The 14,224-nt window shown below is 39.2% G+C and overlaps 1 protein-coding gene across 4 annotated transcripts in view; it reads left to right on the top strand.

The window, feature by feature from the left end:
• PIGN (phosphatidylinositol glycan anchor biosynthesis class N) overlaps positions 1-13,940 on the top strand; it is a 95,857-nt gene extending 81,917 nt beyond the window's left edge. For all 4 annotated transcript variants that reach the window (XM_042462082.1, XM_042462084.1, XM_042462085.1 and 1 more), the window contains one exon: positions 12,668-13,940. In XM_042462082.1, the coding sequence (XP_042318016.1) occupies positions 12,668-12,791 (124 nt within the window). In that variant the 3' untranslated portion in view covers positions 12,792-13,940. The remainder of the gene's footprint in view (positions 1-12,667) is intronic.
• The last annotated feature ends 284 nt before the right edge of the window (positions 13,941-14,224 follow it).

Below are 14,224 nucleotides of genomic sequence, written 5' to 3'. Positions count from 1 at the left end.
GGTCCTGAAACTAAGTGAACAGTATGAAGCCTAGACTACAGCAATTTTCTGATATTTATTTATTTATTTATATGGAGTATTTATACCCTGCTCTTCAGCCAAAGGACCCATTCTTTTTACACATCATCTACAAAACGATGGTGAGTTTCACTAAAACATCTCAGCTATTAAATCCCATTTGTGACAGTAGAAAGCGAAGACTCTGAAACAACTTAATTTCAAAGCATAGGGCTGCTTTCAGTTATAGACTAGGAGCTGTGTGATAACATTTATATTCAGTTCATCTTTCCAGGGAAGACATGACTTCACCATGCTGTTCCCAGATCCTTGATGCTGGGGACCATCTTTCAACATGCCATGTAACTGTAACTTTGAAAGACTTTCTAGGATTTTAGAAATAACAATGAAAGCCATGGTATGTAGGAGCTTCCCCATCCCCACAGCCTAAATTCATACTCCAAGAACTGCAGTAGTATGCTTCTCTATATATTTGCAGAGAATTGTTTCTCTAGCGTCCATATGAGCCCTATTTAGGGTGACCTTTACACTTTAAAATGTACTTTTCCAGAAGTACTGATCACTTTTAAAGACTGAGCTGCAGTGTTTATACAGGTAACTGACTATACTTTTGGGTGGGAACAGGAAAATAATTCACAGTACATTTTCTGTGCCAGTCCTGCTAATTCTGCTCATTCAGTTATAGTCTTTCTGTTTAACAAGAGATATGTGCACCTAAAGCAGTCAGTCATGTGCTTATACATTTCTGTTGGTGCTTCAGAGTTCATACATAATTTCTTCTGCCTATAAGTGCTTCTTGTGCAGCGAGTTCTTGGTGTTTTTTTGCCTGTCAGATACATTCCTCCCAAACAATCTTCTTTAACCTATTCTGTGTTGCAGTTCTCTTTGTGTATCACCCCCCTCCCCCATTTTCACCATTAAGCCCTATTTTCCTTTTAGTAGAAGACCAGGGCAAAGTAGATATTCAACAGTTCCATCTTCTCTCTGTCTCCTATTAGCATTTCATACTATTCTCCAAATAGTGACTCTGCCATTTTCTTATTCTTCCTCTTTCTCTGAACAGAGTCAAACCCCCTATTGAAATTATTTTAATGTCTTTAACAACCCCGAGCATGTTCTGAGCTTTTGCTTTTCTGAGATACTTGATTTTTATTTGAAAACAAGTTTTTATATGGAGAAGCATTCAAGCAAAAACTCAGACCAGCATTTGAAGGTGGTATGTTACTAGGGTAGTTGATTTCTCTGAATGTGCAAAGTGTCCTTGTATGTATGCACATGTGTGCTTTCCAAATCCCTAATGGATCTAGTGTCTCTCATATTTTCCCTTCCACTGATTCCATTTCCACTCATTTGTATAAATTCTTACTGACCTTGAGCCAAGATGTATTAGATATTGTTGTAACACTGGACTTGGTCAGCTGTAGAACATAATGAGGTAAGGACATCAAACCTTGCCAAGCTATTATAACGAGATATTGCCTTTTTCTTCAGGAAACATGGCTTTTTGTTTCCTTTTAAAATTACTGTGCTACTCCTGCATGAAAACTAATTTTCCAAGCAGAGCTGCCTGCAGGCATTGCAGTACTAGTTGCTGATAGCTTCAGATATATTGGCAGGCTGCCATTATGTGATAACAAATGGAGTAGGAATTGCTTTTAATTGCATTCTATTTGTAGCATGATTTCTTTCCTTCCATGACATCTTCACTGAACATTCTTCCATGTAGTCCAGGATATAAGGAATCAATGAGTACAACACAGTACCTGTATGCCTCAGTCCACATTTTTCCCCTCAGTGCCTCATAAATGGTTCACACATGTTGTGCTCATTCTTTTGATAACTTTGGAATCACATAGTGAATCACATGTATGAATGAGCCATTGCAGAGTTGCACCTTTATGTCTCCTCACACTGCTGCAAAAACAATGCTTTTCAAAGGAGTTGGTTCATACATTTCACTATAGGTTGTCAACAAATGATGATGGTCTAGCAGCTCCTACAGAGTTGTGGTCAAGCTCCTACAGAACTGTTTTAAGGTATATTTCAAAGCAGAACTGTAGAGAAAAATGTTTCTTTTTTTTGTACTAGCCATGGACAATTTCTCATTTTGGCATAATGTAATGTATGGGACTGGAGGTTGTTTCCCCCTAATTCATTGAGGCTTTAGTGTTAATTTAAAACTTTAGTATAATGTGTATGTTTTGACAGCCCTTTTCCTTTACTGTAAACTCCTAATAGCTTCCTAATACCTATTTCTAATTTAAAACTTCCACTTGATGCTTCTAAAGACTTGAATGGTCTGTACCCTTTTCATGTTATTTTCAATTTTTGTTTCATTTGCTCGTTAGCTGTTTTTCTTTCTTCTTCTTGGGCCTTGGGAATAATTCTCTGCACCTTATCTCTAGCCTTTTTCTTTAACTTTCCTATGTTCTTGAAAGGCTATTAAACCAACATTTGTTGGCTTTTCAAATTATTTATTGAATTCAAATATTTTAAACATAACATTAAAATTATTAATTTTATAAGTATTAATTCTTTAAAATTGTTTAAAAGTCACATTTAGAGAGCTTTTCTCCTGTGAAAATAACTTACGTTAGCTTATCATATTTGTTTCTTTTAACTCCTCCAAGGACTTTGGGCAGGGTTTATTGCTTGTTTTCACAACTTCGGCATGTGGGAACTAACAGCAGAAATCCAAGCATCTTTGCCTATATCGGTTTGGCAGCTTCTTATTATGGCATCTAGTTAAGAGGACCTTTTGACCATTTGGCAACCTGCAATGCTGTTCATAAGTGTGTCACACAAACCTTCTCACTTCCACACTTTAAGAATAATTTAGAAAGCCACATCATCTTTCCTAGTTTTTTCTTTTTATTTCACTTTGAAATAACATATTTAATTTTTGTCCAGGTAATTAAGAAAAACATGCAACAAGTGACCTAGCCTGTGGGAATTCTAGTGGATTTCATGGCACAGATAAGCTCCATGTACACAGGAGTGTTGTTGTGAGGCAGAATGAAGCTTATTCCACTAAATCCCAAAACCCAGAAAACACACATTTGCATGAAGGGAAACATTTGTTTTGAATAGCCGCCTCATTTTTAGAAGGTAAAAGGGAGCCACCAGCATTTCTGTGCCTTAAAAACAAATACTGTGACAAACAGTTCAAAACAAACAAACAAACAAACAGCTTTGTTTAACTGCCCCCCCCACATTAGAAAATGAACATAAATCCTGAAAGAGTCTATTATTTATTTACTAGAAGATCTAATATTAATAGTACAGCATGGCAATCTTCTACCCAATAACAAAATAGACTTTGGTGGAAGAAATGTTCCTCAGTGAAAGATGATTGTTTGTGCCAAACGCCCTATGAACGAACAGAGCATGTGCTTGGATACTACAGTTGCATGTTGCCTTTCTCCTCCTATTTTAATCTGCTGTCCACCTGCATAAGAAACAGTGGGGACTTTGATAAATGTCTTTGGAGATGATATTTTAGTATTGCAGAAATACTTTGTATGCCATATTTTCCTGATATACTTGGCATATACTGCTGGAATGGACATTTACCTTTGAACTCAACCTGCTATTCATAAGTGCTTAAAACCATCCTTATGTGTACTGTTTTTGAAGCTACTTAATAGACATAGTCCACATCAAGCAGCACATGGAAGTGTGTGAAAGAGAGGAAGTCTGTAAAGGAAGCTTTATTCTAAATGGTAATCTACTTTAATAAAAGCATATCTCTTACATGAAGGCACCATCTTCAGACGGTTACTTAAAATTACAGTTACAACAGCCTAGATCATAGTCAGCCAAGACTTTAAAATAAACATACCATATATACTTGTGTATAGGTTGGCATTATGTATAAGTCTGGGGTAGGTTTTGGGGCCATAATTCTGGATTTATATATGACCCGTGGATAAGTCGAAGGTAAAACTTACAGGCACGTAACCATGGATGTAAAGGATGTCCTGCTCCCTCGTGTTTGCTCATCTTGCATCTTCCCAGCCTGGCTGCCGCCTCCAGATGTAGATGTATCTGTGCTGGGAAGACACTTGAGGAGCAAACAATCGCTCTCCCTGACAACTTATTAGTGTATAAGTTGACCCAAGTTTTTGGGTCAATTTTGTTGTTGTTTTTTTTACTTATATATGAGTAGATACAATAATTTCCCTAACACATCTATCTAAAAATTTCCATAAGCTACTTGTGATACTAGTGCATATCTAAAATGGCTCTACCTATTACTCTTGTTTCCTGGTCTTGAGCCTCAAGTACTTTGGGGACACACAAAATCTCTTCAGATTGTCACTGTTCTGAAGTGGCAGATTTATCAGATGAGAGGCCACAGTTCTTTCATGGCTTCCTATTGTTCTGGTCTGAATGTCGAACAGGATTCAGAGTGCCAAAGTCAGAGTATGATGAAGCTAGAGGTATCTGGTGTCTGCGATAGAAAGAAAGCCATAAATCTAGGGTTCCCATATTCTAGTCGCTCATATCTGGGCATCTAATTTGCATATTATGCAAATTATTATAATTGGGCTAGTTGGGAAAAACAGGGAGGGAATGGAAGAATAAGGTGGCAGTGCTACCCCTGTGCAGTAGCAGCTGGAGGCTTCAGGGCGGGATGAGGCTCCTGCCAGTGCTAGTCTTCTTGCACAGTTTCCTGCTTCACCACACTGCCACATTTTAAGCTACCTATCATCCTGCAATGAAGGAGAAATCCGGGATGTACTGCTTCAACTGGGCCAGCTGGCTGGGTCATTTTTAGTCCCTTCAATCCAGGATTTTCCAGGTTTCCCAGGACAAATGGCAACCCTACCTAAATCAGAAACAGAATCCTAGGGAGTAGCAGAGTTGTTAACCAATCCAAGAGTCATAAATCCAGTAAACACACTTATGAGATCTGAGTTGTCAAGAGTAGAACTGAAGTTGTTGTCAGCAGCCAGACTGGAGGAAGTAACTTTCTTTTAAAGGCAGCACAGTAAGCCAATGCCCTGATCCTGGGCAGTATTTAGGGAGTGCATTGCACAGCTGTGGTCTTCCTGATGCCTTGCTCAAAGCCTTTCGCTCCATCTACACGGATGCTGAAGGCGCTGCCTTTCTCTGGGACTGGGGAGTCTCTCTTTCCACTCCTCTTCCTCTGCACCTAATTTGTTTTACTTATACAGTACTTGCTTCTTACTTTCTTATATTCATCCTTTCTCTTCTCTTGTGTTCTTTTCTGTCAGTTTGGGCAATGCCTTAGCAGAGATGACCTTTGTTTTGGTGAATCATCTTCTATATATAGAAGCCAGTATATAAATATTAAAAATATTATTATTAATTATAAAAATACAAATGTTGTAAATGTTGAATGAACTGTATCTTGGACATTTAGCAATAGTGCTTCAGTTCCAAAGCATTCTCCCCAGTGTCCTAGAAATAACTTTATAATTGTACTGGGAATACAGTTTTTAAAATGGGACTCATCTTAACGATAGCTATAAAGGCTTCCTCTTAAAGATTTTGTTCCACCATTATTATATGGCTTATTAAAGTGGGCTTTTACTACAATAATGCTACTTGAAATTCTCAATAAACACACATATTGTAGTGGTTAGAGTTAGATTAAGATTGTGGAGACCTGGTCTTAACATCCCACTTGGCCATGAAATTTATTGGGTGCCCTGGAGTCATTTGCTTTTTCTCAGTCAGCCCTAACTTCATAGGGTTGTTGAACAATAATAACAAAAATGGGTTGGAGGCTATCTTCAGTTCTTTGGAGGAAAGGTAAGAAACAAGTTTATTTTAGTAATAATTGTATGGGTATATCCATTCAATTGGACCAAATGATGGTTCTGCCTATATGCTGAGAGGCTATTACATGTTGCATTAGGTCTGTAGGATAAGCCCATAGCAAAGTGCTTTTCCATGGCACTAATGATGTATAAAGAAGCCTTAATTCTGTGCAAAAGGCCCCTTCATTAATACACATGCAGCAAGAGCAGACCCAAAGCTTTCTCAACTGCAACCATCATTTGGTGTGCTGGAAATGACCATCCAGTGTGAAACGAGGTCCCAGGAATGGTGTCAGCACACTGAGTGGCTAAATAGTTCAAACTTCTGGCTGTATATATGTAACTTAATAATCAAAAAGATGTAAAAGCTAAAGACTTTTTAAAAATGAAATCAAGGCTCTCCTCTCGTGTGCATCTTAGCATGATCATTTCAAACGGAAAAAGAGTGGAAAGAATCCACACTGAGAATGGCAAAGGCATATAAACTTTTAAGAAAGGTGCTTTCATGATACATTAACCAGTCTCTTTTCACTGATGTTCTTGCTATAATCCTGACATAGTATGAGCAGCTTCCAAGTCATGCTGTGTCCTTTGTCCTGGTTAGGCTCCATTTGTAAGCTTTAATTAGCATGATAAGAGTGCATTGCCCAGGCTCTGTTAAGCAGCTATAGCTTGGTGCTAAGATATAGGCTTTGTATGAATTCAGCTAAGATTCAGCCCCTCTTCTATAATGCAGTTGTGTGCAATTCCAAATTGTTCTCCTCCTCCTTTTGGTGAAGAATTGTTATTACAGATAAAAGAGAGCAAGCAGAAATAGAATTTAAAAATCTGAATTTGCATCTTGTAGAAGAATAGACCTACTTTCAATTTATTCATCAGAATAAAAGATTCTTACAAACTATCACTATGGACTGTGACTCTGGAGGTTCAGATCCCTCCAGGGAAACCTATTGGCAAGTCACACTGTCTCAGCCCCAGAAAACACCATGCATTAGGGCCACCATAAGCTGGAAATGAGGTGAAGGCACAAAATCACAATGTGCTTGGAAAAGTTACTTTTGGAGGATTAAAACTCCCAGAATCCTCCAGGTCTGAGATCTATTCCCCATCCTTAGATCTCCGTAATTCAATTATCCTTTCTTTTGTAAAGAGAGCTTGATAAATACAGTGGGTCCTTGTTATCCACTAGGCTTTGGTTCCAGTACTCCTGTGGATGAAAAAATCCATGGATGCTCAAGTCCCATTAAATACAATGGCATAGCAAAATAGTGCCCCTTATACAAATTTGAAAAGCAAGGTTTTCTGTTTGGAATTTATACTTTTAAAAAATATTTTCAAGCCATGGATGCTTGAATCCAAGGATAAAAAAATTAGTGGATAGTGGCTGATGGTACTTGATTCTAAGAGAGATTATCAGAGAATGTTTAGCATTTTTTAAAACCGGAAACCAAAGCACATCACACATGCTAACCACAACTAGTCTGCAGATTTTCAAATTAATGGGTGTTTTTCTTTAGTATTAACTTGTGACCCATCTCTGACAGTTGTTATCTCCATAGCATTTCCTACACTTTTCAGTTCCGCCTTCAAATTTATCCAGTCTGTAACCACAAGTAACGTTATCTTAAAAACAAAGCAGACTATTGCATCAGAATTGGTTGGACATTTTCTGATAGGCTGCTCTAAATATGAAGGATAGGAAGGCGGGGTTGTTACCAAGTTTGGTTTTAATAAAATTTTGGGTATATGTGGTATGTGCTATGACCCCTGACTGACCCCCAGAAAGGACCCGCCATTAACCCAAAGGCGAGGAGACCACGTAGGCAGCTCACCTTGAAAAGGCAGAGCCCCTAGGAAAAGATGGAATTGGAAATTTTCCATAGGAAGTTTGGGAGTCGCCAAACCAGAATCGCCACTGCTTGCCCAAGTAAGACAATAGACTTGGCTTCACACTTGATGAGCCAGTGATCAGCTTAACGACTCAGTAATCAAGTTGGATGCCCCTCCGAATTGTGTCCAGACCTAAATGCATTGTGCAACACATTGCTTGCTCTTGGCTTAACAGAGCCCAAGCAATCAACACCTTTGTCTAGCAAGTCCCCATAGCCTGGTTTTCTGGACCCTCCTTGTGCTAGTGCTAGTGTTGCAAGCTGGTCCACACCAGTTTGAACTCTGATCCTAGCTCCTGCTGCCCTCTTCCCCGCTTTCCTGCGGCCATGATTCACTGTCCATCCAAGCTTCATCAGACTTCCCGGAGAAGACTTCTAAGGTAGTATTCCCTAGTGGTGCCTAGTCTTCCTGACTCCCCCATCCCCTGCTGTAGCATTGAATGTGTGTGTGTGTGTGTGTTCCCCTTTTGTTGTGTGGTTTTCCCTGTGCTTTAATAAACGTCACCCTTTTAATTGGACCTAGTTGGTATCAATGTCTCTTTCTCTTGGGGCTTGCTGGCGACCTCTGATATACACTGTTTGGACCCGATTCCGGCACGTGGTGTAGTTAGGGCTACCTCTCGGCTATATATGAGCTAATTAAAATTCCCCTAATTCGATCCTTCCTAACAGGTTCACAGCCTCTGAGGCTACATAGTAAGCTGCTGTAGACCCCTTCCTCCCATAATTCAAAGCAAGATGGAATGTTGGCTACTACTAGTCCTTGCTGTTCCCAGTTAAAGGATCTATGACTAATTTATCCTTGGTCTTTGGACACTCCCACTGCCATTCTTCATTTGAGAAAAGAAATAATAGGAATTGCAGTTAAACAGAGGTGTGAATCTTTAGTTTGCTGTGAAGACACTGATTGGGCAGTTGTTGTGTATGACATCTATGCAATCCATATTCTAGCTGTACCTCAGAAGTATACTACTCTTCAATTAATGAATACTTTTTGTTGTTGTTTCCAAATGAAGATGATTTCTTTGCAGAAACATTTAGGGCAGAATCCAGCACTGACACTCCACTGTCAGAAAAGGGGAATCCAACATAACAGGAGTGAATTCCCCATACCACTGTAGTCCCCCATGAATTGAAAAATACCTGCATATAAGTCCCTGCTGTGTCCCCTGGCACTGCTGACATTGGCACAAGTTGTTCCTTTGGGAGTCAGAACGAGGCACCCAGCCATGTGATCAATGCTGGCTGCCTTGTTGCTGACCTCAGAGAGAGTGACTTGTAGTAGTCGCAGACACCAGATGACCCAGTGGGAACACATGTAGAAAGTTGCCTGGCATCACTATGAAGTGTCGAGGTGATGGGGAGAATCTGGGACAGCTCCAGGGCCAAAATATTCTGGGAGAAGCCCAGACTATTCTAGCTCTAATTGAATACAGTATATACATTAGTAGTATGTAGCTTTTAAGAACCATGTTTTTTATGTTTCTTCACAATGCAGTTTGTTTTTTGCACTGCAAATCAAAAAGAAAAGCTGCCATCATAATGTGAGTCATTCATGTAGCAAAGAGTCAGGTCCCTGGCCCAGAATTTGACACTGATGAAACATAAAGGGCAGGGAAAGGAGAAAGAAGAATGTGCTGAAGTGAGGTACACAAACATTCTTAATTTTAGTAGGGGGTGTGGTGTTACATATGTTCCAGTGTTTCACAGATGAAGACCGGGACATTTGTAACCAAGCAATATCAGAGTATATAGAGCCATTGTGGTGTAGTGGTGTGAGTGTTGGATTAGGGCACTGGGAGACATGGGTTCGAATCCCTGCTTGGCCATGAAACTCACTGTGTGACCTTGGTTAAGTCACATTCTTTCAGCCTCAGAGGAAGACAATGGCAGACCCCTTTGGAACAAATCTTGCCAAGAAAACCCCATCATAGGTTCGCTTTAGGGTTGCTATAAGTCGGAAATGACTTGAAGGCACACAGCTATAACAACAGAGTAGGGTCAAGATGGCAAAAGTTAGTAATGAGGAAGAAGACACAAACTAGGAGAGGTTGCAGTAGTTTGACAACTGGGAAGAGCAAGATTCTGTCCCTCCTCTCCCCTCTGATGAATTAATTGAGTACAAATCACTTTGTACTCAGCTTTCAGCAGTTGAAGCAAGCAGACGATAAAGAGGGAAAGTGGAAGGAGGAGAGAGAATCTGGGACATTTTTAAAGGAGCTTAAAAAGTGGAGCGCCAAAGACTTAATTGGTACCATCAAAAAGGGCAGGAAGTGGTTAGCTGTCATGGTTGTGCTTTTACTACCAGAAATAACGTGCCTAGTTTTGAATATTCATAACCCTTTACTTGGGAGAGGAGACTATTTGTAACTCTACCTCAGGAAGCAAAATGGCTTAACCACATATGTAGGCTAAATACCAGAGAATCAACTCAGTCAATTATGAGTTGCTATTGACTATTGGATTTGGAATCTCAATTGTGTGCCTGGCATTTAGCTGCATTCTACTGAAGACAACAGATATTTTCCACTGACTGAGTAGATTCTCTGGGGCTATGGAGTTTGAACTTCTGGCTCCATGTGAATGAACAAACTATGAAGTCATGAAGTCTTTTTAATTATTCTAAGTAATTAAAATTTTGTCCAAGTTCTCAAAGGATTAAAACATGAATTAGAATATTCATTGAAGGATCTCCTTGAATTTTTTTTTTTTAAAGGAAAACAACAACAAACTTTATGAATTTAGAAAGTCATGCTTTATCCTTTCCTGGCAGCTTGTACTTCAGGGATGCAAGTAAGGCTTAGGATACAGCTCTCTTAGTGTAAAAGTTTTGTAAAAAGCTCCATAATTCAGCCCTCCAGAAGTGCAGGAAAAGAATTCCATCTAAGCAGCTGGGCTGGAAGATTAGGTTTTTCTCCCACAAGAGTCTTGTGTTATCAGTTTATTGTAAGCAGTCCTGTGAACTGCAAAGTCCAAAGGGTGCTGACCAGGCTGTTGAAGCAATGCTTTCTGCACTTTGACAAACCAGATTGAATGTTATCTGTTTCTGAACTTGCACCTTCTTTATGGAAGTGAGGGAATAGTGGTGGCAGTGGCACTTCAGTTTGCTTTTTTAAAATAGTCACATTGAGGTTGGGCAGCAATTAGTCTAAGGAAAGTAATGGCTTATTTAACATAGGATTTAAATAAAACAGCCATTCTCTGCCTTCAGTTAGCAAGAACTTCTGTTTCCATTGCTTCGTGTACAATTAATTTGCTGGTGACTCACATGCACTTTCCAGTTTCATGAGGCCCTCAAAGTGGAGCATTCAGTTGGGCTTTGCTTTCTGAAGATACCAGGCCATCAAGCATAGTAAGAACTGTGCAGATACTACAAATGAGATACCAGACCTTAATGTATGGGGGCCACAATCTGAAGGTTTGATTGTTGGCTTATGTTAGAGGAAATCAGATTGTTGAACTTCCATTTGTTAACTCTGTGTGTGTGTGTGTGTGTGTGTGTGTGTGTGTGTGTGTTCAGGTTTTGAACTTGAGCTGTCCTAGAAGAACTCCATGAGAGAAGACAAGTTGTACTTGAAGCCTGGATTGCAGTTCTTATCAACCTTAGCCTATATAGCCAATTGTGAGGAATAATAGGACCTGAAGTTCATTAATGTTGGGATGGGGGGCAGATACCCTTTATCTCTGCTGTTGTGCAGATAGTGTTAACTATTCCTCATTTGAAACTAGGCAGATTGAAATCTGTTCAGTAATCAAAATGGGACACAACTGCCCCATTTATCTTTGGGACACATTTATAAAATTTTGAGCGAATGGGAATAAAAACAAGGTGTTATTCCATTTGATTTTTGGATTCAAAAGCAAAACACCTAATTGCTTCTAAATGCACGAGGCCCTATTTTTTTCTGTATGAAATCTATGAAGGTAGATTACAAACACCTTCCTCAAAATGTCTTTCTCTACAATTACTAGCCCCTTGCGCTCCATTAATGTAATCTAAGCTAGTTGCACATAAAATATCTCATTCATTTCAGTGAAACCTAAGTGCGATTAACTTTTCTGCACTGAGCTTTCTGTGTTTTCATTTTCTAAAGCTTAGCTGCAATGAGGTCTCTGATTAACTTAAGAAACAACAACCCAAGTCTATATAAAGCCTTACTCAAAAATTATGTTTTTGTGAGAGTTTGAAACCTGACACCAGAACTAGCTTTACATAATCACCTAGTTATCTTATTTACTGCTCTGAAGTAATCTATGTACCAGTTGTCATGGTAGCATCTCTGACCTTATTCTGAAGTAATTTCATTCTTTGTAGTGATCTGAGTGTTGGATACAACTCTGGCGACCAGGGTTCGATTCCCAGCTCAACCACGAAACCCAATGAGTGGCTTTAGGCAAGTCACATGCTCTCAGCTTCAGGAGAAGGCAGTGGCAAACCTCTTCTGAACATGATAAGTTTGCCTTATGGTTGCCATAAGTCAGAAATGAATTGAAGGCAAACAATACCAATAAAGTCCTGATTCAGTTTCCTATGTGTATAAGAGCTTTATGTTTTGTTTGGTAGTTCAGAAATTGAACCATTTTAAGAAATATTTTTTAAAAATTCACTCTGAGCATGTAAAAATTTTAAAAAAATATTTGATGCATGGGATGAGAGCCCATGGACTAAAATCACGTATAGTGGTTTGCTCCAAGTCTACATGTGGTAATTTTGAAGCAGGCATGCTGACAGAGTGGCTTGTTTATCCATGACATTCAAACTACTTTTAAGAATGCTTAGAAATTTCTCTAACCCACTAAAATCTGCATCTTCAGAAGGGAAACGTACCTGTGTTCTTGTATTCTGTCTGTATTGCTTTATTAGTAGTACTAGATATCTTTTAATTAATAAGCAAACATACAAACCAATTCTTTAGATTTATTCATTTTATAATTTGTTTCCGTCTAACCCATACTTTCTTTCTGTTGCAGTATTAGCCATTATGTTCTTGTGATGTCCTTCACTATCTTCCTGATGCTCTTAAGGGAAGTGGCCCAGCTGCTCACTACAAAGAGACTAAGCCTTTGGGAAGAAACTAAGCACCATTTGTTTTGATGGATGCCTGAGATGTCTGTATTTTGGAACCTTCACCTTTACTGAGAGACGCAAAGAGTTATGAGATTGGCAGCTAGAAACTCCTAAAGAACTTGGAGCTACAAGCAACATCTTGACCTTCTTTAACTTGGGAGCTGAATCTTGTTTTGTCCTTTTCTATTTTAAAGAGGAAGGGAAAGGAATGCAGCCAGAAGCCTCCTGTCAAAGCCAGAGTGACTAAACGACCTGTTTCACTGTTAAGGATGAGTGGTGGTTGGGATTCAGACAGGTGACAAAGAAGCAAATTGCCTCTATAACTTTGCTTGAAAGGTATAGGAGAACAGTTCCAAGGCCTGCTGCCTGTAGGACAGGTTAGCATTCTGTCCATTTTTCCTTAAAACCATGTCTGCCTTTGGACCACTTGAAGGACTGATGTGCCAAGAAGTCTGCATGCTCTTGCAGGATTTTTTTTTATCTTCTGAGGAAAAGACCAAGTTTAATGACTTCTGTGTAGTTGGATGAAACTAAAACTTGAATTCTACTTTTTTTTAAAAAGTGTCTGTGTGTCTGTGTGCATGTGCGCAGAGAGAGAGAGAGCATGAATTCTTGGGCTCTTTATCATTTTTCCCCTTAGGGCAGTGAACATGGGCTAAACATAGCCTGATTAAAGAAAAGAAAACAACTAATTTGGGTTACATGGAGTACTAAATTGCAAAATATTCAAACTGCCTCATCTCCTTAAAAAAAGGGGGAGGGGGTGATCAAAATCCTATAATGATCTGAATGACTTTGGTCTGGAATGGAGCAGTGAAGTTCTGCAAAAATGGGTTCCATATTACATAAAACTTTTTAGGTTTCACATGGCCATTAATAACTTCCATGTGGTTAATTATTTTATTTTCTTATATCCCACCTTTCTCCCAATATAGGGACTCAAGGCGACAATCAACAAGTTTAAAACAATACAATTTAAAAGCAGTACAACAATATTAAAATATATAAATATAAAATTTAAAGAACAATTAAACAACTTCAAGAATTAAAACACTTATAAATTAAAATATAACATGTTAAAATACAGACCATTAAAATTTATGATGCACAACATTAAAAAACCCAGTCCTTATCAGTTTGCAAAGACCTGCTGGCATAAGAATGTCTTTATCTGCTGCTGGAAGGAAAAGCAGGGATGGCACCATCCTGGCCTCCCTAGGGAGGGAGTTCCAAAGCTTGGGAGCAGCCACTGAGAAGGCCCTCTCTCTTGTTCCCACAAAATGCACCCGAGAGGATGGTGGAACAGAGAGAAAGGCCTCTCCGGATGATCTCAATACTCTGGGGGTCTCATACAGGGAGATATGGGCCTTCAAATAGCCTGGACCCAAGCCATAAAGAACTTTATAGGTCAAAACCAGCACTTTGAATTGTGTCCAGAAATGAACTGGCAGCCAATGGAG

This window comes from Sceloporus undulatus, chromosome 4, assembly GCF_019175285.1.
Source record: "Sceloporus undulatus isolate JIND9_A2432 ecotype Alabama chromosome 4, SceUnd_v1.1, whole genome shotgun sequence".
In the NCBI taxonomy this organism is placed as follows: domain Eukaryota; kingdom Metazoa; phylum Chordata; class Lepidosauria; order Squamata; family Phrynosomatidae; genus Sceloporus; species Sceloporus undulatus.
Note: the sequence above shows the minus strand (reverse complement) of the source record. Positions and strands in the feature narration are given on the sequence as shown.